The 26,194-nt window shown below is 39.6% G+C and overlaps 1 protein-coding gene across 2 annotated transcripts; it reads right to left on the bottom strand.

Moving 5' to 3' along the window:
• Positions 1–1,185: 1,185 nt before the first annotated feature.
• Positions 1,186–25,586, bottom strand: ZHX1 (zinc fingers and homeoboxes 1). 2 transcript variants are annotated; one of them, XR_014297937.1, is made up of 5 exons: positions 25,340–25,586; positions 17,209–17,325; positions 5,584–8,433; positions 5,101–5,197; positions 1,186–3,069 (listed from the first exon to the last, which is right to left on the bottom strand). XR_014297937.1 is itself a non-coding variant. In XM_082674414.1 (4 exons), the coding sequence occupies exon 3, from the start codon at positions 8,206–8,208 to the stop codon at positions 5,587–5,589; it is 2,622 nt and encodes an 873-aa protein (XP_082530540.1). In that variant the 5' UTR covers positions 8,209–8,433; positions 17,209–17,325; positions 25,340–25,586; the 3' UTR covers positions 1,186–3,069; positions 5,584–5,586. The 2 variants fall into 2 exon arrangements, 1 of the variants encoding a protein (XP_082530540.1); XM_082674414.1 differs by lacking the exon at positions 5,101–5,197.
• Between the last annotated feature and the right edge of the window lie 608 nt (positions 25,587–26,194).

The raw sequence follows: 26,194 nt of genomic DNA, 5'->3' as shown, positions 1-26,194 counted from the left end.
ACATCATTAGCCATTAGAGAAATGCAAATCAAAGCCACAGTGAGATATCACTTCACACCTACTAGGATGGTGATAACAATAATTTAAAAAACTGAAAATAAAAGGTGTTGGTGAGGATACTGAGAAATTAGAACCCTTGTATATTGCTGGTGGAATGTAAAATGGCTACAGACAACTGTGGAAAACAGTTTGATGGTTTCTCAAAAAGTTAAACACAGAATTGCCATAAGATTCAGCAATTCCACTCCTAGATACATACCCAAAAGAACTGAAAATAGGGACTCACACTGTGAGTTGTATGCTGATGTTCACTGTAGCATTTTTCTAGCCAAAAGGTGACAACAACCCAAGTGTCCATCCATAAACAGATGAATACACACACACGTGGGCATACACACTGGAATATTATTCAGCCATAAAAAAGAATGAGGGCTTCCCTGGTGGTCAGTGGTTAAGAATGCCTGCCAATGCAGGGGATATGGGTTCGAGCCCTGGTCCGGGAAGATCTCCCATGCCGTGGAGCAACTAAGCCCGAGCGCCACAACTACTGAGCCTGTGCTCTAGAGCCCACAAGCCACGACTGCTCAGCCCACATGCCTCAACTACTGAAGCCCGAACACCTACAGCCCATACTCTGCAACAAGAGAACCCACCACAATGAGAAGCCCACGCACCGCAACGAAGAGTAGCCCCCACTCGCCGCAACTAGAGAAAGCCCGCACGCAGCAACGAAGACCCAACACAGCCCCCCAAATAAAAATAAATAAATTTATTAAAAAAAGAATGAAATTCTGCTATATGCTACCATATGAATGAACTTTGAAAACACTATGCTAAATGAAATAATTCAGACATAAAAGGACAAGGATTGTATGATTCCACTTATTTGAAATATCAAGAATAGGCAAATTCATAGAAACAGAAAGTAGATGAAAAGTTACCAGGGGTTGTAGGGAGGGGGCAATGGAGAGTTATTGCTTAACAGTTACAGAGTTCTGTTTGGGATGATGAAAAGTTTTGGAAATAGTGGATACTGTTGCCCAACACTGTATATATAATTAATGCCATTGAACTGTACACTTAAAAATGGATATAATGGCAACTTTTGTTATATTTTACCATGATTTTTTGAAAATTCAGTTAATAAAATGAAAAAAAAATCACTGAAAACTACTAATCACTGCTAACTTTTATTTTGTATTCAAGGACACAGTTAACCAGGAGAAGAGGGTTCTTTGCTCTGTCAAATAAATATATTTAAAAGCTAGCAAACATCAGAGCAGATTTAAGTGTCAAGTCTTAAGAGACTGGGGAAAAATTACTAATAGTTATTTACAGTTATACAAAGTTAACATATTGCAAGGGAAACATAATATAAATATATTCAAAGGTTTCATTTCCAATACTTGACATTTCAAATTTTGAAAACATTAAAATTATTGTCAAACAAAACTCAGACCACATTAGCAATGATTTAAAAAAGGGAGCAATTTAATCATTATAATACAGAGTGCTTTAAGAAGTTTTTAAACGTGTAAAAGAAAGAACAGTTTAGTGCATTAAATCGTTACTGTCTTTACATTGCTTCTCTTAAAAAAAGTTAACAGTAGTATGAAAAAGCCACCCACAAAGCCAGCTGTTTGAATGAAGAAATAAGCTAAATTGCAGCATTTTGGAATTACTAATAAAGCTATAGTTAAAAAATGAAAAGTTTATAAAAATGAAAGCAGCATGCATAGTCAAGGCTTTTTCATAACATTTTCATTAGATGACAAACATTTAGGTAAAAACAAGAGCTTAATATTTATTATTCATTAAATTAGATAAAATAAACTGGCCAAGCCCACTACATCTGGTCATTCAGAAAAACATTTTAAAATCCAAAGCTAATGAAACTGAACATTTCTTCTATGAAGAAAGCACATTTTGAAAAATGGTCCTGTAGTCACAAAGGAAAGGGTCCTTCTCAACACGAATGAACAGCACCGGTCTTTACAAAGTTTGAGTTAGGAGGAACTTTCAGTCTCCTGAAATGGCAAGAGTTAACAGTGAACACTGCCATGTTCATAAGTGAGAAGCTAAGTTTTACCTCATTCTGATCAGTTCAGAATTTTTTTCTTTATTCATTGAAGTTGTTACACAAAGTAGAATTTCACCAAAAGATAATTCTTGAAAATTCTGATCTGTCACCTGTACAAAATTTCTGATTTCTATACGATTGTAAGAAAACACTAAGTTAATATTTACTACATGGTTCTTTTTCACATTTTTGGTACAATATTTATTTCAGAGTTTCACCCTATCCAAATTCTTATGCCAGTTTCTTTCCCTTCTTCAGTACTGATTATGTTCCGTTTAAGAAAAAGCTAATTCAATTTCTAATGAAAAAAAGTAACAGAGTATTACAAGTAGTAATAGTGGTATCCATGAATGTGTTCAATGAAAGATCCAATCATTCAGCGCCAATGATACCACAAAACCTTCTTGCTCCAATATGTCCACAGCCTGTTTTTCACTTACGCTGTAATTACATAAACCCACGCACAACTCCTTAATCTTAGTGCAGGGCCTGAGAAATGAGACATAGAAATAAATCAGATTTTTCTTTTTCCTGCTTCAAACAAGTTTTACTCTGTAAAATGTTTGGTCACTCAAAGCTATAATCTTAATCATATATCAAAGAATACAGGCAATAAGGCCCATCTTACGAGACATACAGTATTAAGCTGAACAGAATATGAGGACAAGCTCTAGTGGTCATTAAACCCCCTCAGAAAGTCTAAGAATCAGAATGTCTCCATCATATCAGAATAAAAATGCACTTCATTGAAATGTGACTGCTTACAAGTTGTTTTAATTAGTGTCCTGTGTGCGCTGCAGGACTTCTGCCGTCTGCAGCAGTTTAACTTTGACACAACATTGAGTCCCACTGTTTTTGGGTATTGGATCCTATTTTTTGAGATTGTGTATGCCCCCAAACGTTTTCAGTGTCATCAAAGATTGAGCCCATTCACAGTAAACCAGACATCTGGAGTTGAAGAATTGATTCTCCTCCAACGTTTTAGGCAGCTATAAAAGAAAAACATAATAAAAAACTAAAATTTTAAAGATAACCATATTTTAACATTTACCACTTTTAGAAACAAAAACGATTAAAATACATCCTCTGTATTCGCTTATTAATCCTGAGATCACTTGCCATATGTATCTTGTGTAATGCAGATTTTGTGTGCAACTCCAGTGTATATGTTCTGCATATACCAGATTTGCTTATAGACATTTTTTACCTACATGTAATAATTTATAAAAAAATATTAGTTGGAAGTATATATTTCATTGTATTCATAATAGACTATGAAATCTAAAGACTTTTATATATGGGGCTAGCTTGTGCAAAAGACATATGTGTTTATCACTTTTTTGCAGTAGCTGTTTTGGAAAGGTTTTGGTTACTTTTTTTTTTTTGGTAAATTAAACCGTATCTAAATGAAGAAGTAACTGTTTAGAGGAAATTTATGGTGAATCCTTTTATAAGATGAAAAATTATTTTGTTAAGCCAGTGATAACTTGGTAATTAATGGGTTTTATAATTTTAGACTTTTGCGTATTTTAAAATTAGAGCATGCCAATATAGGTACCACAAAAGTACATGTATAACATATACGATACAATTTTTAAAAAACCATGCATGGCTTTGTGTGAATTTTCTGACCCTAGTGTCCATTAGCGTATTGATATATAACTTAAGAATTACCCACACAAACTTAAAGTAAGGTCAAACTAAGCTGTACAACAAAGTTCACATTATTTTTAGAATGAGATTACAACTTCCTCCAAAATCACTGCAGAGCTTACTACTACAACAACGACAACAATTCACTGCAGCAACAAATTTGTTGATTCAGTCTTGGCCGAGTGCACATTCTTGTGTTTAGCAACAACAACAAAAAAGCCTGTAAAAAATATTTTCTGCATCTGGGTCAGAAGAAAGCCTGTCCTGAAGATTTCTGACATAAGGAAATGGAGGGCTGCGTTTCAGGATAAAGCCGTACAAGACTGTTTAACTTCTTGTGACTCACAAGGATACATTATGCTCTATAACCTGGAGTGAGATTCATTCTAAAATAGGTGCATTTTTAGTCTCATCTGTTTTTCTGCCTGAAAAAAAAAACTGTTAATGAAAAGAATATCTGGAAAAAAAGAATATCTTGCTTACTGCCAAGCAATAAGAATAGTGCCTGGTACATATTAAGCTCTCTATAAATAATTGTTAAAACAAAATAAATAAAACCAGGGAGGAAGGCATGGGGGAATTAAAGAAATTCTGTGTAGAATAAGAGAGCATAAAAGTAGCAGATGGGGTAGGGATGCAAAAAGCTATGGAAGTAAGTATAATAAATATGCTCACATGATGAGGGTCTAAGCCTCTTTTCCTCCCCTGCTGTTTCAGAACACTGCAGTGATTTCTGACAACAAGGTGCTTTTGGACTGATGGACAGATACAAACACTTCATGACAATTGCACTGTTTTTAAAAAAAGTACAGTCTTATCCTAGAACACTCTAAAACAGAGAGTAGAAAAGAAGCAAACTATGCTACTGAATTCCAAAAGTATTAAGAATTCAAGTTCTAACTCCAAATCAGGTATCTGGATTTGCAACTACAGTGAAATTTTAATTAATCCAATCTATAAAAGAATTAAGAGTTAAGGAACAGGCCAAACCTTTCAAATTTAAAGCATATATACTTGCACTTTTATGCCTACAGAGAGATATTTTTAACTTAATAATGTGTTTCTGCTGGTAGCAGGTTTGTTTTATATCAAATAAGGAAAAGACATTTTAGGCAATTGAGTTAATTTAATATAAAATCTGTTATTTACCACTGATCCCTAAAACAGAAATAATTTATATCACAGTTTTCAAAGACAGATGCCACCTAAGCAAACATGAATTTATATATTGCTTAAAACAGACCTTTGGCTTTTAATAGAAAAAAATTGAATAATTTTAATACTTAAAGCATTTTAAACTCTAGTTAAAAATCTAATAGTTTGGGGGGCAATACAATGAAGAAAGAAAGAGAGATAGCCATTTTCACCTAGTTTCCTAAAACTGAGCAATCTTCACCCCTGTGGTAAGTCTTTCCTTCGGTATACTTTTCCCCTTCTTTTTAGTTTTCGTTTTTGAATTCTTTCCTTAAACAGGCAAAAAATGAAGCTTTAGTGAAGGAGGGTTGCAAGAAATACATTTTAGTTATCTTTAGTATGTGTGAATCCCCAACCCGCCCACCAGTCTTCCTTCTTCGAGAATGGGTAACTTTCCCTTAAAACAAAGTAAAGAACATTTCACATAAAAAATAATTAAGGCAACATTAAACTCTACATAATAAACATAACCATCACAAGAATCAGACTACACATGATAATCGTATCTCTTGGCTATACTCATGGCACCTAGTCCTCTTATGAGGCATAAGAGAAACTATTTTAGAAAAAATCCGTCAAAAGTGACGATGACAAATACGAGGTGACTGTGCTAAATGTATGTGGTTGGTGAATGCACACGCAGCTTAACAACTTACATTTCAGTCATCTGATTTAGAAAGCTTCCGCTTCACATGTCGTGGGGGTTCCCAAGTGTCACTGTCATCTGTTTCTTCTTCATCCTCTTCCTGATCATCAATAACTTCATCTTCCTCCTCATTTTCCTCAAATAATTCTATACCTAACTCTGATCTTCTCTGTCTTTCAGCAAACCATTCTCTGACCTGCTCGTAGCCCATATGTGATTTGTTAACAAGTTCATCGAGGTCTTGCTCATTAAGAAATTTGTGCTTCAGGTAATAATCCTTAAGTATTGCAGTTCCAGTTTTAAATTTGATGAGGGACGGCCCCCTGTCCCAGTTGTTCATTCTCTTGCTTCCTCTGGGCCGCCCGCGAGGTCTTCCTCTTCCCCTTCCTTTGGGTCTCCCTCTCCCCCTTTTTCTAAGAGAAGACAGACCGTTCATACTGCTTGAATTGGCGCTTTGATAGTAGTAGTACCATTTTAAGTTTCCATTTTTCCAAGCATAACGGGTGTCCCCAAACCAACTAACTATGTCTGTTCTAGCAAGCCCACTTTCTTCAGCCAACTTGTCATACTCTTCTGGCGACGGCCACTGTGTTCGGACAAATGCGCTTTTAAGCATGTGCAACTGCTCGGGTGTTTTTTTACATATTTTGCCCGTACTCCCTGACTTAGGTGCACTAGACTCATCTCCAGGAGAAGTTTCTCCAGTTTCTTCTTTGGAACTACCTGCATTGCTTTCCTCTATTTCTCCTTTCTCTTCCTTTAAAGCTTTTGATTTCTTCTTCTCTGTAAACCAAGCATCAATTTCCCTTCTGGTAAGTTTGGTTTGCGCTCTTAACCTATTTAATTCTTCTTCTGTAAGTACGGAGCTGTTGAGAAAACTTGCCTGTAGGGCACGAAGCTGCTCTGCCGTCTTCTCTTTAAACTTTTGGGGAGTAAAGTCTGGAAAAGGATTCCAGGATTGTTTCTGCTGTGAAGTAACAACAGTTGGGGATTCCGTGGTTTCATCACTGGAGTCTATGATAATAGTGGCGGAGGAATCACTGTTGAGATGTAAGCACTGATTACTCTTTGAATTTCTCTGGTTGTACCTTGTGTCACTAAACCATTTTTTAATCTCTCCTTTTGTCAGCCCTGTGATTTTCATAAGTCTGATAATTTCGGAATCATGGGGAAACTGATTCTTTAGGTAGCTAACTTTTAATTCTGCCAGTTGCTCTTTAGTCTTTTTTGCCCGAACGCCGAACGCATCAGGGTTCGCCACTGCAGTCTCATTTTTTACAAGCTGAGAGGATGGGGCTCCTGCTGCTGCTGGCTTGGTCTCTGCAGTAGGCTGAGTGGCTGGGAGCTGACTTTTCTGTGCGTTTGTTTGATTTGGAACCCCTGCCACTGTCAAGGCTATAGGTGCTGCTACTGGCAAGGTATTCGTGCCAGCCACTTGGGTAAGGACCAGACCTGGCTGGCCAACTATTTGGCATGTCTGTAAGATAGATGGTAAACCATTACTCCCTGTGGAAATGTGGGTGGGGATGACAGTTATGGTCTGAGGTACAGTGTGGACTGTTCCGTTGAATTGTTTTCTTCTCGCCTCCTCTACTTCCTCGGGAGTCCAGCTAACACCATGTTTTAGACGTTGGGCTGAAAACCATATCTTGATCTGTTCCTCCGTATATTTCGCTTGGGCAGAAAGAACAGTAATTTCTGACATTGTTGGATAAGGGAATTTGTTGTAGGTGTTAAGCAAAAGGGGGTTGTTATCCAATGCAGCATTGTAGGTAGGAATGCTATTAACAGGGATGAGGACTTTGGGAATCAAATTGGAATTCTGCTGAGCTGATACAGCAGTGATAACCTGTGCTAACCCAGGAAGAACTGCTGCCGGGGTCACAACTGTGCTGGCAGTATTTGGATGTATTCTGTTTACAATGGAAGTACTTGTATTCGATTCAGAAGCTGAAGAACTTGGATTTTCCACAGTTCCTTCACGGTCTGGTTTGATTTCATTCTCTTTCTCTTCCGGAACGTCCTCAACTGAATTATGATGAACTGTAATCCGTTTGTTCTCCACTTTATTTTTCATCATTTTCATGATAGGAGTTTTACTGATAGATATTCCCGAAGAAGAAACTTCTGTCGATTCAGCTTGCTCTGAATTCTCCTCTTTAACAAAACTACCATCAAAAGTCAGATCATTTATTGTTTGTTCAAAGATTGTCTGGTTATTTCGTTTCACCATAGTCAACTTGAAATTTTCTTCTCCCGGGTGATATTTCAGATTATGCTCGGAAAGTGCATCATACCTTTTGGTAAGAAAATTGCATTCGACACAAACATAGGATGAATTTAGCACTACATTGGGATGTTCTGAATCCACATGAAAAGTAAACATATTTAGATCTGGAGTTTGAAAAGTACAATATTTACATTCATAGCCACCTTCAACTTTTTTATTTTGCTGATTGTCAGAGTCTACGGATTCATGAACTTCTTCATCACTTGAGATACTCTCTGCTCTGGTGTTTTCTACAGGTGTAAGTACAGGAGGACCTTCATCCAAATCTGATATCAGCTCGAGGTCTGGATCCTGTTCACTGGCAAGGACCATGCAGGGTGTTGTGGATTTTCGCCTGCTTGCCATTCTGATGTTATGGGGGAAATCTCAGTGGTGATTAAAAAGCATTGGGGCTTAAAACTGTTCAGTATTCTTCATTTGAAAACAATGGCTTTTGGTTCTTCAAGTCTGTCTTTGTGCTCAACAAGTCTCATTAGCAGCTTTTTCATGGTGCTATCAAGTAAAGAGCTTATGGTTGGCAAATAAAATACTGCTGAACTGCTGAAATTTTTGAAGCACAACTCCAATCACCTACATTAAGATAAATTAAAAAATGTTTTTAAATGAGTGATTATGATCTATTAAGCAAATTACAGTTATATTTCACTTACATGAAGTTGTTGGAGAGCTCAGTTATAAAGATGTAGAATAAGACCAGACCAGGAAAAAAGTCCTCTAAGGGTCAAAATAGATGTCTCCAAGCCAACTCACTTTAGGTCATGTACTGTACCTCATGGGTCAGCCCACGGGCTTGTTTATTTGGATTTTTCAGCTAGCCAGCTATACATTGGAAGGGAAGGGGGAAAAAGAGTCTGCTTCGGCAGGCATACTAATATCAGTGTGAAATGATAATCTGTTAACAGGGGAGGAACTTTAAAACTATAAAAGCAGCCACAGATACTCAAGACTATGACCACTAAGTGTATAAGAAATTCAATCCATCAGTTATGCCCGCTTCTTCCTCCTGGTCTGTCTTATCCCCAAAGCATGCCCAAGTATGGCAAAAGCAACAAAGGCAGAATATAAATGATCAAAGTTTCAGAAACATTATCTTAATCATTCTCCACAATGCTATCAAAATTGGTAAAACATATCTAATCATGTCAGTCTCCTGACTTCAAGCTTATGATGGGTCCCCAGTGCTGAAAGAATGAAGTTCAAACTCCTTAAGCCACATGTAGTTCTCTTCACATCCTGGCTGCAACCTCAATTTCCTACCATCTCCTATTTCTTTATGTTTTAGGCACAGAGCAAAAACGATTGCTATTCTAAGGACTCTCAGTGCAGGCCATTCCTTGTGCCAGGACACTTGTTTGTGCGCTGGGTGTGATGACCTCTCTATAAATCTGCCTGATAGATCACCTTCTCCCCTTAGCTCGGCCCAACCTCCTCCCCGGCTTATTTTCTAGTCTAGAACTTACCATATTGTACCAGAGGAATGTTACACTTCTGTCCCGAAACCTCCAGTTTCCTTATTCATTTTTTCCTTCTTTTTTAAAGTAATAGCTTTTTTGAGACATAGCAAAGCTCCTGAAACTCTGGATGGAGGCAACTTCCTTTGTCTTCAATCTAAGCTCTCCCAGTTGAGCTATCTTGGCTGACTTCTCATACATTTCTATATCTCCTTTTGCATACAGAAGCCTGGAAGTAGAGACTCTAAATGCTTATTAACCTGAACTAGGGAGTTCCCTGGTGGTCTAGTGGTTAGGTTGCAGCGCTTTCACTGTTGTGCCCCGGGGTTCAATCCCTGGTTGGGGAACTAAGATCCACCCCCCCTCAACACACACACACACAAAACTACTCCCAACCTGAACTAGAATGAATAGGAAAAGAGTCCTGTAAAATTCAAAATGCCCTAAGGGCATCACCATGGAAAACGTAGCTGAAATTCACAAGAAAGACCTTGAATCATCAAGAAAAAGTGACTTATGTTCATACAAATACATTTTAATACTTTTGCACCCAAAATAGTTAAAATACAATTTTCATGCTAAATCAAAGTTGGCGTGCTTCTAAATTCTAAACCAAATGAAAATGAATACAGTAAGTGGTATCACTTATTTTGTACCACGAATTGGAACTATTTTCATTTACTAGCATAATCCTTGTCCTAGCTGAACTGAGGAGAAAAAGTTTATTTCAAAGATTATAGCAAAACTAGGTCTCCATGACTCAGTAAAGGGAGAAACATTTTTAGGAAACAGAGCTGTCCAAAGAGAGAATGTCCTGCCTTTGAAGGTGGTAAGATCCTCCTCACTGGGATTATTCAAATATATACTACATATCCATTTGATGGATCCAAGCAACGGGTGGAAAGTTGGACCAAAAGTCAGACTAAATGTCCTGATTTCCCATATTACAAAATAAAGAGCATCAGCTTAGTAATAATAATGGTATCAACAATCCAAACCCCACTCTCAAAAGTGTTAGTGTTCTTTTTTTTCTATAAAAAATCTTTGGGGATTCCCTGGTGGCGCAGTGGTTGAGAGTTCGCCTGCCGATGCAGGAGACACGGGTTCGATCCCCGGTCCGGGAAGATCCCACATGCCGCGGAGCGGCTGGGCCCGTGAGCCATGGCCGCTGGGCCTGCACGTCCGGAGCCTGTGCTCCGCGGTGGGAGAGGCCACAACGGTGAGAGGCCCGCGTACCGCAAAAAAAAAAAAAAAAAACAATTTTGATTTCTAAGGGAACATAAAGAAATCACTGAAATTTAAAATGATTTCTTAACTAAATGTTATAAACTAAGATAATACCATCTCTCCTACTCAGTTCAATAAGGAACACCACTGTTTTTATCATTTTTTCCTCATTAGAAACAGGGAATTCCTCAAATAAGACTTTAAGCAGAACAGTAACCAATGAGCAGCACCCACATTTTTAACAGTGAAGGAGAATTGCTGAAAGGCAGGGGAGTAAGCTATTTTGTGACTGTTATTCTCATAGAATCTTAGATTATATTTAGTTAGGGTATATTAACAGCCAGAAGTCAAAGATAGAGGGGTTTTTCTTGAAACTACATTTCCTGAAAATGGTGGTTTTCAAACTTTTTGTTGTAAGCAGGACAGCCCTTTCTTCAAACAAAATTCTATGAGAAGCCTAAGTGCAAAACTGATTAAATAATATAGCCACTGGTCGGAGAAGTATAGAAGCTAAACTACTTCCTGACCCCATCCCACGGACCCCACAATCCCTACTTCCACCTCTGATGGGTTCTGAGATGTGTCTGAAGTCTTTGCCTTAAAAATGTAAATACTGGGGCTTCCCTGGTGGCGCAGTGGTTGAGAGTCCGCCTGCCGATGCAGGGGACACGGGTTCGTGCCTCGGTCTGGGAAGATCCCACGTGCCGCGGAGCGGCTGGGCCCGTGAGCCATGGCCACTGAGCCTGCGCGTCCAGAGCCTGTGCTCCGCAACGGGAGAGGCCACAACAGTGAGAGGCCCGCGTACCGCAAAAAAAAAAAAAAAGAAAGGCTTAAAAAAAAATCTTCAGTAATGCAAAAGACTAAAAATCTGATTATTTTGAGTAGCCTAGGTTGCCTCAACCTGGATTACTTCTATACTCAACTACATAGACCTGAGAAATACTCTTTCCTCTTCACTTCTAAAACTGTTTGCTCACATTTTGCTAACAAAACCAGAGTCAATATATTATTTAACATATTTCCAAAGGGAGACTAAGAGTTTCCAAAAGAGCCTCAAGATTTGGTCCAATGGCTCAATTCTATTATTATGATATAACCTAAAAATAAATCAAAGCACAAACAAGGGCATCCTCGTGGTCCTTATTATAAAGTCATGTTCTGGGGGGTAAGCAGGGACCTCAGCACAACCGTCCCTTTTTTTTTTTTTCTTTTTTACCAGTACGCGGGCCTCTCACTGCTGTGGCCTCTCCCGTTGTGGAGCACAGGCTCCGGACGCGCAGGCTCAGCGGCCATGGCTCACGGGCCCAGCCGCTCCGCGGCATGTGGGATCTTCCCGGACCGGGGCACGAACCCGTGTCCCCTGCATCGGCAGGCGGACTCTCAACCACTGCGCCACCAGGGAAGCCCAATCGTCCCATTTTTTTATGGAAGAAGAAACCCAGGCCCAGGGGGATAAGTTCACAGAGGCTTTGTGGTGTAGGGTAAAACCACAGGTTTTAGAGTCTCCTCTGTCACTTAGTAGTTAGGTGACTGGAAAAGTTACCCAATATCAACTTCATGTCAACCTCAGTTTTCTCACCTATAAAACCAAAATTTCAGTTCAACAAATCCACTGAACAACTATTTGTTGAAGGTCAACCACGTGCCAGGCACTGTGTTGGGCACTTGGATTACAGCAGTGACCAGGACAGATCATCTCTGGTCTGCCAGATTCTAGCAGTTGAGCAAGGAAAACAGGCAGTAAACAATTACTTAGACTAACTATGATCAACGCAATGAGAGAGGAAGTATCGGGAACTATATAAGCACACTACAGGAGGCTTCTAGAAAAGAAGCAGAGAAGGCTGCCCTGGAGAAAATAAGAATACTGGTATCCTACCTCAGAGGCTGATCAAATAAAAATGCTTCACACACTCTGATATACAGCAGGTGCCTAACTAATGCTTTTTCCCCCAGTCCCTGAAAAATTCTTTTCGGAATAAATAAATACCATTTATTTACTATGATTCTCTTTCTATCTCTCAAGCAACATAATCAGCTGACAAGTTGATAATAATAATCATAATCAGCACACAAGTTGAATGAAAAAGCAAAAGGGGTTAAAAATACAGAATAAGAATTTCCATGGTGTGGTTTCAGTTCATCTCCTTTCATCATTACAGTGCAGTGGAGCTGAAACAGGAAAACTGCCATATAGAAATTTCTATTAGCTGACAGGCATCTCATCCTCCCTTTGAAAGTCAACTCAAAAAAGCTTAAAATCAATTTGCAGAAGCTTGCACTATTTACCTATAAAAGAGGGTTAGAGTTTAGTTGCACAACTGAGGAGCTAGGTGGCTTTGCAGTTAAAACATAATTAAAGTGAAGTCTGCCAATAAAAGAAAAAATCATGCTCTAAATGCATCCAGCACTGTAAATATAATTATATTTGAATGCTATTTTCAGTTACTCTTTCAGTAGAGAAATACGTTAAAAAAATAAATGATCAAATCCATTACACTGCCATTAAAAATGATATTCAGGGCTTCCCTGGTGGCGCAGTGGTTGAGAGTCCGCCTGCCGATGCAGAGGACATGGGTTCGTGCCCCGGTCCGGGAAGATCCCACGTGCCGCGGAGTGGCTGGGCCCGTGAGCCATGGCCACTGGGCCTGCGCGTCCAGAGCCTGTGCTCCGCAACGGGAGAGGCCACAGCAGGGAGAGGCCCGCGTACCGCAAAAAAAAAAAAAAAAAGATATTCAAAAAAGTAATTAAGGAATATGGTAAAGTATCCATTTACTGTTAAATTTTTAAAAATCAGAACAAAATTTGTATATTGATTATAAAATAACTATGGGAAAATATGTATGCATGTGGACAAAGACTAGATGAGAACATAAAAAATGAAATTTTCACATGAGATTATGGGTGAAATTTTTTTATGTGTGGTATTTACAAGTTTTCTTTAATATTGTTATGATATTGCTTTACTGTAAATACAACAAACAATAGTTTCAAGGCCTTAAAACTGCAAACAGACTAAAATATTTCTATGGTCATTTGTCTCAAGCTGGAAACAAAGTTTACTTTCTATTTTTAAAGCAAAAACATGTGCTACATAAAGGTTTTTTCAGGAGGAAGAAGAATCTGAGTGTGTACAGCATTCAGGGGTATTCCAGACGTCTTTGGGGACTGCTGCCCCACGGTAGAGAAGTCAGACTGGTTCTAAGAGCCCGCAAGACCACACATAATCTCCAGGGTGTAGATATAGGCCAAGCCAATTTCCATGGTTCTATCTGCGCACTGGTTCTTCTCCGGAGGGTAGGATGCTCCTTAATCAATTCATGATTCTTAACTCATGAAAATAATTACATGAAATTTTCTCTGCAGAAAAGCATTTAGTGAAAGCAAAATTTATTTCATCACAGAATAAAAATCTGGAGCAGTTCTAAGAGTAGTTCTTCTTACATGGCTCTCCACTATATTCTCAGGGCCAAACAGCGCCTATTAAGACTCCAATAATATTTGCTGGGGAAAAAACAAGCTTTAAAATATATGTGTATTGTGTATTATAACCTACATTCTACTTCATTAAGCACTCATTTATAGAGGAGCTATAAAGAACAGCTGTGCTCGCTTTACAGTACTTTCACTGGTAAAATCCTTACTAATAAAATTACCTTAGTCCCTAGAATACGAAAACATGCTCAAATATAAAACACTCTATTTATTAAAACACAGCAATGGATATTCAACAAATATTTACCAATATCTATAATTCTACCATAACAAATCAGTTTTATGTGTGAATAGTGTATATCTAAATTTGTAGACTATATAAAAATGAAACAAGGATGATAAATTCATTCAAAGAATTAGTCCTGCAGTAGAATTCAGAAGAAAAGGCACAGTTCTTATAAAGATAGCAAATGCAAATTTGAACTTAGAATCATTATTTCTCTATAAGAGAAAACTATATTTTAATGATATTCTATATTTTTAAAGAGATTTAAAAACAGGTTCTCAATGTAATACACTATAAAAAGTTAGTGAATTGTTTCAAATTCTATGCTTAGTGCTAAAAAAAAAGTTTAAAAAATTTTATAACTAAGTAGGTCCATAGCTACACTGAATTTCCAAGCCTCTATTTTTCTGACTGTCTTGTACTTTAAATTAAATGATTAACAGTTTATTGGCCTAGTTAGCCACAAAGCCATGTTATTTTGGTAAGATTTTATGCGAATAAAAACAAACTTTGTTTTTAGGCCAATTCTGGGTCAAATAAGAACATTTAGAAGATAACTATGATTTTTAAGTACTGTGTTAGTTTTGACCAAGTACCAACTAAGTAAAACTGTTCTTAGGACAACTAAAATATACAAACTAAGAATCCTTTGAAATGTGTATTTATACCTATCCTGAGAACTCTTAGGATTCTGTATTCTATTTAGTTTCACTTCTCCCTCTCTGAGTCAGAGTTCTGTTTAGCCAGCTGAAAATACTTATTTTTACATGTTTGTATTCAAACTAAAAGTTACAAATCCACCAAAATCACAGAATGCCTGAAATAACAGTAGGAACAAAGAATAATGGACTCAAATTAAAACAAATGCTATCTACCATGTTTTTTCAAAAAAAAAGTGTCCAAGAGGATACTTTTTTTAATTACAAAATTTTTCTTTGGTCTTTACAAACTTGAGGCATTTTTCAAAGCTAAAATATAAAAATATTTAGAAACAAGAGTCAAGTTCTCAAAAAAAAATTAAATGAGCGATTTGTCAACCCAAATTTGTACCCACAACAAACGTTTGTAAAAATTACTGTAACCTAGAATTATTACCTAAGAGATAAGTCTCAAGAAAATTGCCAAAATGGTCTCAAAATAATAAAAATTCAAGTATCAAGGTGCATACAGACGGGAGTGAATGTGATCCAAGTAACAGCATCTAAGAAACTGTGGCCAAAGATTATCTAATTTCAGAAGATCCCTTTGCTAATGCTAATTAAGGCTTAAAGGGTTAGAAACTCTATCCTCTCTGTTTTTTTTTCTACCCGAGAAAGCCAACTTTAACGCTGCGAAAGATTAAAAGAAGAATCTAAGCTAGACAGATTTCTCCTGGTAAGCTCTGACCCCAGATTTGAGGAGTGAAATGTCTTTTTGAATGGTCTCTAGGACACTAACATCCTGGTGTTCTACCTTCTGCTGGCATGTAGGTCGGTATGTAACATAATGAGAGTGATATACAAACTAGCCCTATAATGAAATCTCCTGTCTTTATTATTCAAGTTTGTGAATATGATCCAAAAGTAATTTTCGGCTGAAAATAATTTTCCCCTACTTTTCTCAAGGAAGCGTATCAAATCTTTCACAGACAATCTAACACAAGAATGCTATTCTTGATTCTAAGTGAGATTATCATTGAAAGGCTGAAAAGCCATTCATCTGTCCATTATCTTCCCCATTTATAAAATAAAGTAACTGTTAACTATTTCACTCAGGATATAATCATTCAATTTTTAAAAATACTTGGAAGGGGGCTTCCCTGGTGGCGCAGTGGTTAAGAATCCGCCTGCCAATGCAGGGGACACGGGTTCAAGCCCTGGTCCAGGAAGATCCCACATGCCGCAGAGCAACTAAGCCTGTGCGCAACAACTACTGAGCCTGCGCTCTAGAGCCCACAAGCCACAACTACTGAGCCTGCGTGCTACAACTACTGAAGCCCGCGCGCCTACAGCCTGTGCTCTGCAACAAGAGAAGCCACCGCAATGAGAAGCCCACGCAGAGCAACGAAGAGTAGCCCCCGCTCGCCGCAACTAGAGAAAGCCCACGCGGAGCAACCGAGACCCAACACAGCCAAAAGTAAATAAATAAAATTAATTAATTAATTTAAAAAATACTTTGAAGGATAACAGTAATTAGTATTGGTAATGTCAACTTGTAAGAACACAAAAAATGAAAGTGAACCACCAAATTAATGGTTATGGAATCTTTCCTAGTACTTTCTGGAATCATATACAATAACAATTGGACTAAATAAATATTTCCAACAGTATAGTATGTAATCTAATGCTTCTTATAAAAGCCAAGTTATATCAGGTAAATAAAATATAATAAGTAATTAAGTAAAAATATATTCAAATATTTAAATAGTGGTATGCCTAACCTAAATCAAAGTATTTAATTATTAGTATCTTAAATTTTATAATTGTAATTATTCTTAGAGGACTGTATGCTGAAAACATATTTTCAGAAGTTGTTCTTGTAAGTCTTGAAGCATTTTTCTGGATATAGGCAAAAGAACAGTAAAATTTCTAGATCAATTTCCCCACAGAAAAGGTCTCTACCCTCATGACCTTCATTTGTCTGTTTCACCACTATTACCACAGCACCTGGTACAGTGCCTGATACACAGTGGATGTCAGCAAATGTATTGAATAGATTGAAAACTCAATTCTAAATATACCACATAGATTTATTATGAAGTGTGATGCTGTTTCCTTTGAAATTAAAGCAGACAATACTTCTATATTTTTCAAGTTCGAAAGTACATTTCTTGAAAAAGGGTTAAGAATATATCTGCTGCTTTTTTAAGAAAAGCTTTTAAAACTTTAGCCAAATATAGTATCACTATATTAAGTGAGCACATTCAGTATCTGAGTTTTTACCATACCAAAACGATGAAACACATACTTGCCATAGCTTCCTTCGCATTCTGTTCTTTGACACAGAAGGGTGTCCCCTCAAATTAGGAGATGTTTAGCTCAGGCCATCATTACCAACAGGTCCAAAGTACCTATCTGCCATCTCCTACAAAAAAAGTAATATCGCTTTATTATTCTAGATACGATTCAGTCTTATTCGGAAACTTTAAGCTTACGCTTTGGCTTTTTAAAAATAAATGTAATTTTTAAAAAATTTCATTTCCTCACAGAACTTTTAAAAGAATCATCGAAATGCCAAACTCAATCTTAGTAAGAAATTCAAAACTGAAAACTACATTTCAAAATATCTTTATATTTTATAAAACAACCAAGTCACTATTGTACTATTTTCAATAAAAGTTTTCAAAAGGTGAATATATGCAGTCTATAATATGAAAGCTGAGATGAAGAAATTGGGGATTGTAAAAAATTAGTACACAAAAGTTACGATAGACAACTTAATTAAACTAAGAGTTGGGAGGAGGTGTGTGTTTGTATGTTTACATGTAAGCCTAGTGATATTTGTACCCTAATCTACTACATATTAATTGGAATGAAGTGGATCATTAATGCTGGGGACATGCCAATACTACTTAAATAAATTAGTGGTATTCTACCCCTAAACATATGGTATATCTAATAGAATGACTGGTGGTTATTTCATTTTTGCAAGAAAGCTACTACTGAATGGTTTTTCAATCAGTGCATTGTGAAGCATTAGATGGTACAAAATCAAGCAAACTGAAAATTCTCTGAAAACTCAGATTTGTGTCTAAAAATGTTGTGGTATATTATTCACAGTTGTTAAACCAGTCAGGAAAATTAAGTAAAAACTATAATTGTTTGTCTTATTAAATAAAAGTAAATAATGCTTTTGAAGGGTTGAAGCATTTTTATAATTGTTCTTTAAGCAGAGAAACTCTGAAAACCATAGTGAATGAATATTAAGGAAGATGATTTCCCTCAGTACCTTATCCTTTGATTCCTGCTATTACTACATACAACTTTTATGAAGAAGTTTGTTAAAACTTGGCTGGGAACTTCCCTGGTGGCGCAGTGGTTAAGAATCCACCTGCCAATGCGGGGGACACTGACTCGATACCTGGTCCAGCAGGATCCCACATACTGTGGAGCAACTAAGCCTGTGCGCCACAACTACTGAGCCTGCACTCTAGAGCCCGCGAGCCACAACTACTGAGCCCACGTGCTGCAACTACCGAAACCCGCGCACCTAGAGCCTGTGCTCCACAACAAGAGAAGTCACCGCAATGAGAAGCCCGCGCACCACAACAAAGAGTAGCCCCAGCTTGCCGCAACTAGAGAAAGGCCGCACACAGCAACGAAGACCTAACGCAGCCAAAAGTTAAAAAAAAAAGAAAAAAAACTTGGCTGGGCTTGGACTCTACTTGGGAGTGGGGGTTGGTGAAAAAAGAACAATCTCACTGTATTACTATGGTAAGATTATTTATATCAGAAGTTTGTGAGTTCTATGAAACACCCCTTAAAACGTGTCATATATTAGTGACTCATCTTGAAGCTAAGGTCAGAGAAACTATGTGCATGTTGGGATGGGTGTTGGGGTGCATGTTGATTAATGTCTACCTGCTAGAGCCAGCCTATTCTAGCATTGCTTATGAAGAGCCCACTTAAATCGAGAAATCACGTAAATATACCAGTTCTTTAGTAAAATACTTGTAGGGTAAGTTAAAGCTTAGGCTGAATAATTACACTATTTTCATGAAAAGCAAAAGAGCATTTTCTTGGTAGACCCAGTGGAGCATCCTGTTCTGTCTGCAGCCTGGGATTCTACAATTTCATTTCCTGGTATCTCCTTGTTTGGACACTCCTTAGCCATCCATCTACAAGATGTGGACTAGCAGAGAGGATAGGAAACAGCTGTCAAAGCGGGGAGGTTATTTTCCAAAATGAATTATTAATATTATAGGAAATTGGTAACCTATTTGAATCAATTCTTAAATCACACAGTAATTGCAAGATGTTTTACTGAACCAGAGTCTCTGAGAAGAGCTGCCAAGACATGCAAAGGCACAAGGCAACTAGAGGAGCAACAAATGAGTTCCTCGGCATTTCTGGATGAAAAGCATACTTGCCTGATGTTAGTTCAGGTCCTGATACTGGGAGTACTTTAGGACACCTCTCAAATTCAAAGTATCATTTTAAAATTTAGGAATAGAGTGAACTTAGAAAATTAAATAAGTCATCTCAACCATATACATTATGTAATAAAACAGATCAGTTATTTTGGCAGTAGAGGACGGACTGGAAATAAAGATGAAGAATTTGGGTTTTGGAACCAGAGTGCATGGGTTCAAGTCCCAGCTCTGTCACTTACTAGCTGTGTGGTCCCGGATAAGCCACTTAGCCTGATTGTGCCATAGCCCCGTCATCTGTAAAATGGGGCTAATGATAGTACCTATTTAATAGGGTTGCTGTAAGTATTGAAAGAAATAACACATGTAAAGTGCTTGGACTATTTCCTGGCCCATGGTAAGTCTGAAATTAGATTTTTCTGACTCTTATTTAAGGTATTAACTAAGTTATACAACAAAGAAAGTCTTTGTTTAAATTTTGCTAAATGTTGAGAACTAGCATAGTGTTCTGGGTCAGTTATACTTCAAAAAACAAACAAACTCATAGAAAAAGAGATGAGATTTGTGGTTACTGAGGCAGGATACAGGACTGGGGGGTGGGGGAATTGGATGAAGGTGGTCAAAAGGTACAAACTTGCAGTTATAAGATAAATAAGTACTAAGGATGTACTGTACAGCACGATAAATATAATTAACACTGTTCTATGTTATATACGAAAGTTGTCAAAAGACTAAATCCTAGGAGTTCTTATCACACACACATACAATTTGCTAAATGTTGAAACATTATAAAATATTTTAAAAGTCCACAAAACAATCCATTTTATTTTCCATTTCATACCTCTGAGCATATTAAGCAATGATAGAATAGGCTGGCTTTAGCAGGTAGACATTAATCAATCATAATTTATACCCCCCACCCCAACATGCACATAGTTTCTCTGACCTTAGCTTCAAGATAAATCACTAATATATGACACGTTATAAGGGGTGTTTCATAGAACTCACAAACTTCTGATATAAATCTTATCATAGTAATACAGTGAGTGTTCTTTTTTTCCAACCCCCACTCCCAAGTAGAGTCCAAGCCCAGCCAAGTTTTTTTTATTATTATTTTATTTATTTATTTATTTATTTATTTTGGCTGCATTGGGTCTTCGTTGCTGTGCGTGGGCTCTTCTCCAGTTGCGGAGAGTGGGGGCTACTCTTCGTTGCGGTGTGAGGGCTTCTCATTGCGGTGGCTTCTCTTGTTGTGAGGCACAGGCTCTAGGTCCGCGGGCTTCAGTAGCTGTGGCTCGCGGGCTTAGCTGCTCCACGGCATGTGGGATCTTCCCGGACCAGGGCTCGAACCAGTGTCCCCTGCATTGGCAGGCGGATTCTTAACCACTGCGCCACCAGAGAAGCCCCCAGACAAATTTTAACAAACTTCTTTTTCATAATATCGGAAGGTAAAAGGGAATAAACTTAGTAAAGAAGAAAAACATAATTATGAGTGAAGTGCTTAGAAATATCAGAATATTCCTATGTCCCTTCATTCCTCACAACAATCAAAAAAAGAGAAAGACCTTTAGGAAGGGGAAAAAGGGAGTCAGAAGTCCTAAGGGAAATATTAAATCACTAAAATTTAATGACAAAGTTATTTTATTTTAAATGATAAATATGTATATGATATGTCTACCACTTTAATGGTTTAATTTTTTACATAAGCTTTGATAAAATGATTTTTAAAAAATCTAAATTTAAAACTGAAAACAAAAATCCTGTATAAAAAGTGGTTTACTCAGTTTTTACTCCCTTGAAAAAACGTCACTCTTAAACTGCTCATATATACTTGTTTTCCAAAGCATATCATCATATTTGTTCAGACCAAAGGTACATAAGACCATCTTTATACCTTTCAAATACATTATGGGATACTGATTATATAAACTGAAAAGATTACGTACCCTTTAAGACCAAAACCTGGCAACCTACATAAATATTTACTTTAAAAATTTACTGTATAGGTCTTCACTGGTGGTGCAGTGGTTGAGAGTCCACCTGCCGATGCAGGGGACACGGATTCGTGCCCCGGTCCGGGAATATCCCACATGCCGTGGAACGGCTGGGCCCGTGAGCCATGGCCGCTGAGCCTGCGCGTCCGGAGCCTGTGCTCCGCAACGGGAGAGGCCACAACAGTGAGAGGCCCGCGTACCAAAAAAAAAAAAAAAAAAAAAATTAAATGTATAGGGCTTCATTGGTGGCACAGTGGTTAAGAATCCACCTGCCAATGCAGGGGACATCGGTTCGAGCCCTGGTCCGGGAAGATCCTACATGGCGCAGAGCAACTAAGCCCGTGTGCCACAACTACTGAGCCTGCGCTCTAGAGCCCACGAGCCACAACTACTGAAGCCCGTGTGCCACAACTGCTGAAGCCTGCGCGCCTGGAGCCTGTACTCCGCAACAAGAGAAGCCACCGCAATGAGAAGCCCTCAGCAACTAGAGAAAGCCTGCACACAGCCATGGAAGACCCAACGCAGCCAATAAATAAATAAATAAATAAATCTATATTAAAAAAAATTAACTGTATAAAACACAGATCTCCAAAATGTAAATGCAAATGTATATCCTGATTAGTAATTTAATCAGCAGCTGAGTCATGCAAATCTGGTTACTCACGGACTACAACTATTAATATATCAGAGCAACAGTATACAATCATATTAGGGAAACACTGGCTATTATGCAAAGGCTAGTGCCATAGTTTTTTTTCCCTTCAAATAAATGTAATTTAAATTACTTTTGAAATTACATAGGATGACTTAAGAGGATTTTAAGTTAGAAAAAATTTAGACATAAAAGTGAATGTGCTATACTGGCTATTACCACAAACAGTGCAATAGATATTTCTGGACACCTCCCTGAATTGACTGAATATGATATTAGATTAAAAACTAGCTTAGGCACTGAAATTTCAAAACTGTTAATATTCAAATAAATAGAGCCTTTTTTTTTTTTTTTTTTTTTTTTTTTGCGGTACGCGGGCCTCTCACTGTTGTGGCCTCTCCCGTTGCGGAGCACAGGCTCCGGACGCGCAGGCTCAGCGGCCATGGCTCACGGGCCCAGCCGCTCCGCGGCATGTGAGATCTTCCCGGACCAAGGCACGAACTCGCGTCCCCTGTATCGTCGGGCAGACTCTCAACCACTGCGCCACCAGGGAAGCCCTAAATAGAGTCTTTTGAGCCCAAATCCACAATGCTGCAACGTACATAAAAAGGTTATTTCCTCAGCTACGCTTGTAATCATTTTAGTAATTTTAAGAGTACTTCCATTTAAGTAAGTCCCAAATATCACATTTTTGTGCCTATTTACCATTACAAGAAGGAAAATGTATAGTATATCATAACATCACCTTTCAGTCTCAATGTGAAATATAATAACAAAAGGGAGAAAATCTCCAAAATGAGCCACCTCACCTATGCTATCAAGTTCATAAATAAAATAATTGTAAAACTTTTTTTCACATTTATTGAAAAAAAGAACTTATAACACAAGTATCATTAAAGGTGAAATAATTGCTGCATCATTCGTGAACTGTCCTCCAATCCAGTGAAATAATCAGCTCACTATAAGGGAGAGACATCTACTAATGAGCGCTCACCAGCACAGGCACATTTATGTTTTCAGCCTTAGCATATTTTCAAACCATCTGGCAGCAATGCCTTTCTGGTTCATCCAGCCTAATCTGGTCAGAATTGAATATAAAACTAGACCTACGTGCACTTTGGGGAAACCAAAGAACAGCACACATGAATAACAATGTTCCAAACATGCAGCTCTAAACTAGTTTATACTTGAAATGTGTTTTTAAAAACATTTCTATTGAAGACGTTAAAGCTGTTTTAAAAAATACTAGAATGGTTCAAGAAATCTATATGAATCAGAGCTGTCATCAGTTACCCAAGTCTTCCTTTAATTCTTTTTTTTCATTTTAATCCTGATCACTAAATAAAGCATCTGAAGAGATTCTTCTACAAAAAGAGTCCTTGATAAATGAAATGCTATCAATTCTATATTGAAAGGACCCAAGGTTTGACAACTTATTTTGCACAAAATTAGTCTGCTTAGCCCTAAAATGCTTAGAGTAAGAAGGGAAAAACTAAGAGGAAAAAATATTCATGAAAGCCCTTTTTCTTTTATATCCTGTTACAGCATTATTGTTTTTGGCAGCACTCACATTTCTTTTGCTTAAAATCAAGAGTCAGAATTTCTACTTAAGAAATTTTTTTTAAAAATCTATGAGATATGCTAGGGTCAGTATCTTTGTTAACACCAAATCCTGTTCATCCTCACCACTGGCATAAAAACAAACGACTTTTTCAGGATGATTTTTCAGAAGCAAGGATAATTCACGTAGCACCATATAACACAAGTTAAAGCTTTCAGACAAAGACTGAGAAACAGTGACCAATACCGACAAATCTTAAGGTGCACTCATGTAGGTTATACACAAACATATACTCCAACCCAACAAATAGTCACTATTCCTGGGATAAAGCTGCTTCTTCCTCCCTAACTGGGAACTACTCTATTTCCCAATCCTGTGATTTTCCCTTTTTTGCTATCCTCTCACTCTCCAAGAGAATTGCTTCTTCGTTTCAAGTTACATGCAATCCCAACCTAAACACATTACAAATTCTCTATCAGTTAGTTTTCCTGACATTTTTTTCTCCCCACAAAGATTAGCCTCTTCTCATGTTTTTCTTTAGAGCTGGGGTGAGATGACAGAAAAGCCCTGTGGAATTCCCGCTCTGCCCAATCTCTTCCCCATATGCCTCCTCTATCCATCCCCTCTCCCGCTTCCTAATTCTCCTACCCGAGTCTCTCACTGAAACCTGCCAGAGAGCTGGATCCTGCGCTAACATAAGCTAAGGATATCCAACGGAACCTTTTTCTTCTCTTTATTTTATTTTTTTCTTTCTTTCTTGAATTTTTTTTAATTTATCTTTTTTGTTTTCCTTCTTCTTCTCCAGGGTTTTGCTTTTCCCTTAGTGTTACCCACAGAGAGGTGGGGAGAGACGTATTGAAACAAAGAATTTCAAGTCCTGTTTCCTAGAACTTTGGTGTAAATACGCAGGGAAAGAGCATCCGCCAGGGCTCTTCTTTCCTGCCATTAGACCCCCTTCCTCTCACAGCTCCTTCCTAGCCCTTCATTCCCTGCAAAGACCGGGAGGTTGTTCCCTTCAGGCCCTAAGGCTTGGACCGGTCCATGGTCAGCCTCCCTCTCTCCCTCCTGAAAGGGACGGATAACATTTACATTCTCTCTAATCAACTTCTCCCTAAGTCCCAGGGCTCCCTCAAAAGCTAATATAGTTCTTAAGGACTCAGCTCTGAGTCTTGCCCCGAAATGGGTGCCCAGCCTTACCCGAAGTGAGGTACAGCCCTTCCCCGAAGGATCTCTCCGGGCTCCAACCCCAATACCAGTGCGCTCAGCTCCAGCAAGAGAATCTCTCCTGACTCTCAGGGAGACTAAGTCCCCACGAGGCCACACGCCCCTGCAGGGCAGGGCTCCCGACCTCCCCCAGGACCCTCAACATTGCTAGGGTGTTCCATCACTGCGGCGCCTGCCCCCCTTCTAGGGAGACCCAGTTCTCACTTCCTTCAACAATCCCAAGTTGCTCAGCCCTCCCGTAGGCAGGAGGGCTGAAATTTCCCCTTACAGAGCCCACCCCAGCTCCTTCCGCGGCCGCAGAGACCCCGAGAGCGCAAAGGAGGCTCAGGGTCTGTCCCCTGGCGGCGATCCCGGCCCAGGAAGGCCGGGTCCCTGCCACTTGGACGCCCCGCGCCCATCCGCCTGGCCACCCGCCGCGCCGAGCGCGCTTAGCTCTCCGGGGTCTCTGCCCCGGGGCCGCCCTCCCCCGTCCGGCCCGCCGCGGACTCTGCGCCGCCGGTCCCCACCCGTAGCCCCGGACGCCCTGGGCCGCTGGTCGCGGAGCCCGCTCGCGCAGCTACCTGCAGGGGCCGCCGTACCTCTCAGAGCCCCGCCGCCGCCATCTTGCATTTCAAACCGGCTGCACTCTTCAGGGAGTCAACTTTGACCTGTGAACCCTACACCCGGAACCGCTCGGCGGGTCGGCTCACGGCTTCGGAAGCTCTGCGAACTCCGCGGAGCGTAGGGAGTCGGGGGTGGGGGTGCGAGGCGAGGCGCGCGCCCCAGCAGCCGACCGGGGGCGGGAGCGGGGGTAGGGGAAGAGCCGGCCCAGGCGACGCCCTCCCACGTGCGCCCGCGCGCGCGCCCTCCGCGCGCCCCCACCCCGCTCCGTGCCTGGCTCTCCACTCCCGGACCCTCCTGCTTCCCTGGGGTCCGACCCGGCCCTCTGCAGGCCTCTGCCTCACGGCGGGAGGTAGGGAACCGTCCCGCCCCTCTGTCAACAGAAGCCCCGCCCAGGTCTACGGAAGCCCCGCCTTATGTCAACAGAAGCCCCGCCTTCTCCAGGTCTCGAAGTGGCCCCGCCCCTTGCCGGTGATAGCTCCGCCCGCTACTGGCAGAAGCCTGGTCTTCACTCAGGTCAATGCAGAAGGCACCCGGCCCTCAGTTAGTTGTGGCCCTGCCCTTTGAGCGCTCCGCTTTTCTAATGTCACCAACAGATCGTGAGAAACGCCCCTTGTCATCATAAGCCCCATTTGGCGGCAGTACGATCCAAGCCCCGCCCCTTTAGGTGGGAGACCGCCCCCACTGTCAACAGAAGCCCCGCCTTCCTGAGACCCTTCTCGATTCTACCCCGAAGCCCCACCTCCTGTCAACTGCCGTCCCGCCTCCTCTCGCCTCCTACTCCACCAAAAGCAGCCGCTCCACTCGCGGACAGCAAAAGTTCGGTTCAACTT

This window comes from Grampus griseus (genome assembly GCF_964374135.1).
Source record: "Grampus griseus genome assembly, chromosome: 17".
NCBI classification, from domain to species: Eukaryota; Metazoa; Chordata; class Mammalia; order Artiodactyla; family Delphinidae; genus Grampus; species Grampus griseus.
Note: the sequence above shows the minus strand (reverse complement) of the source record. Positions and strands in the feature narration are given on the sequence as shown.

What these genes read in the sequence shown, in the direction of transcription:
- ZHX1 (XM_082674414.1), bottom strand. Translation starts at nt 8,208, where the DNA reads ATGGCAAGCAGGCGAAAATCCACAACACCCTGCATGGTCCTTGCCAGT.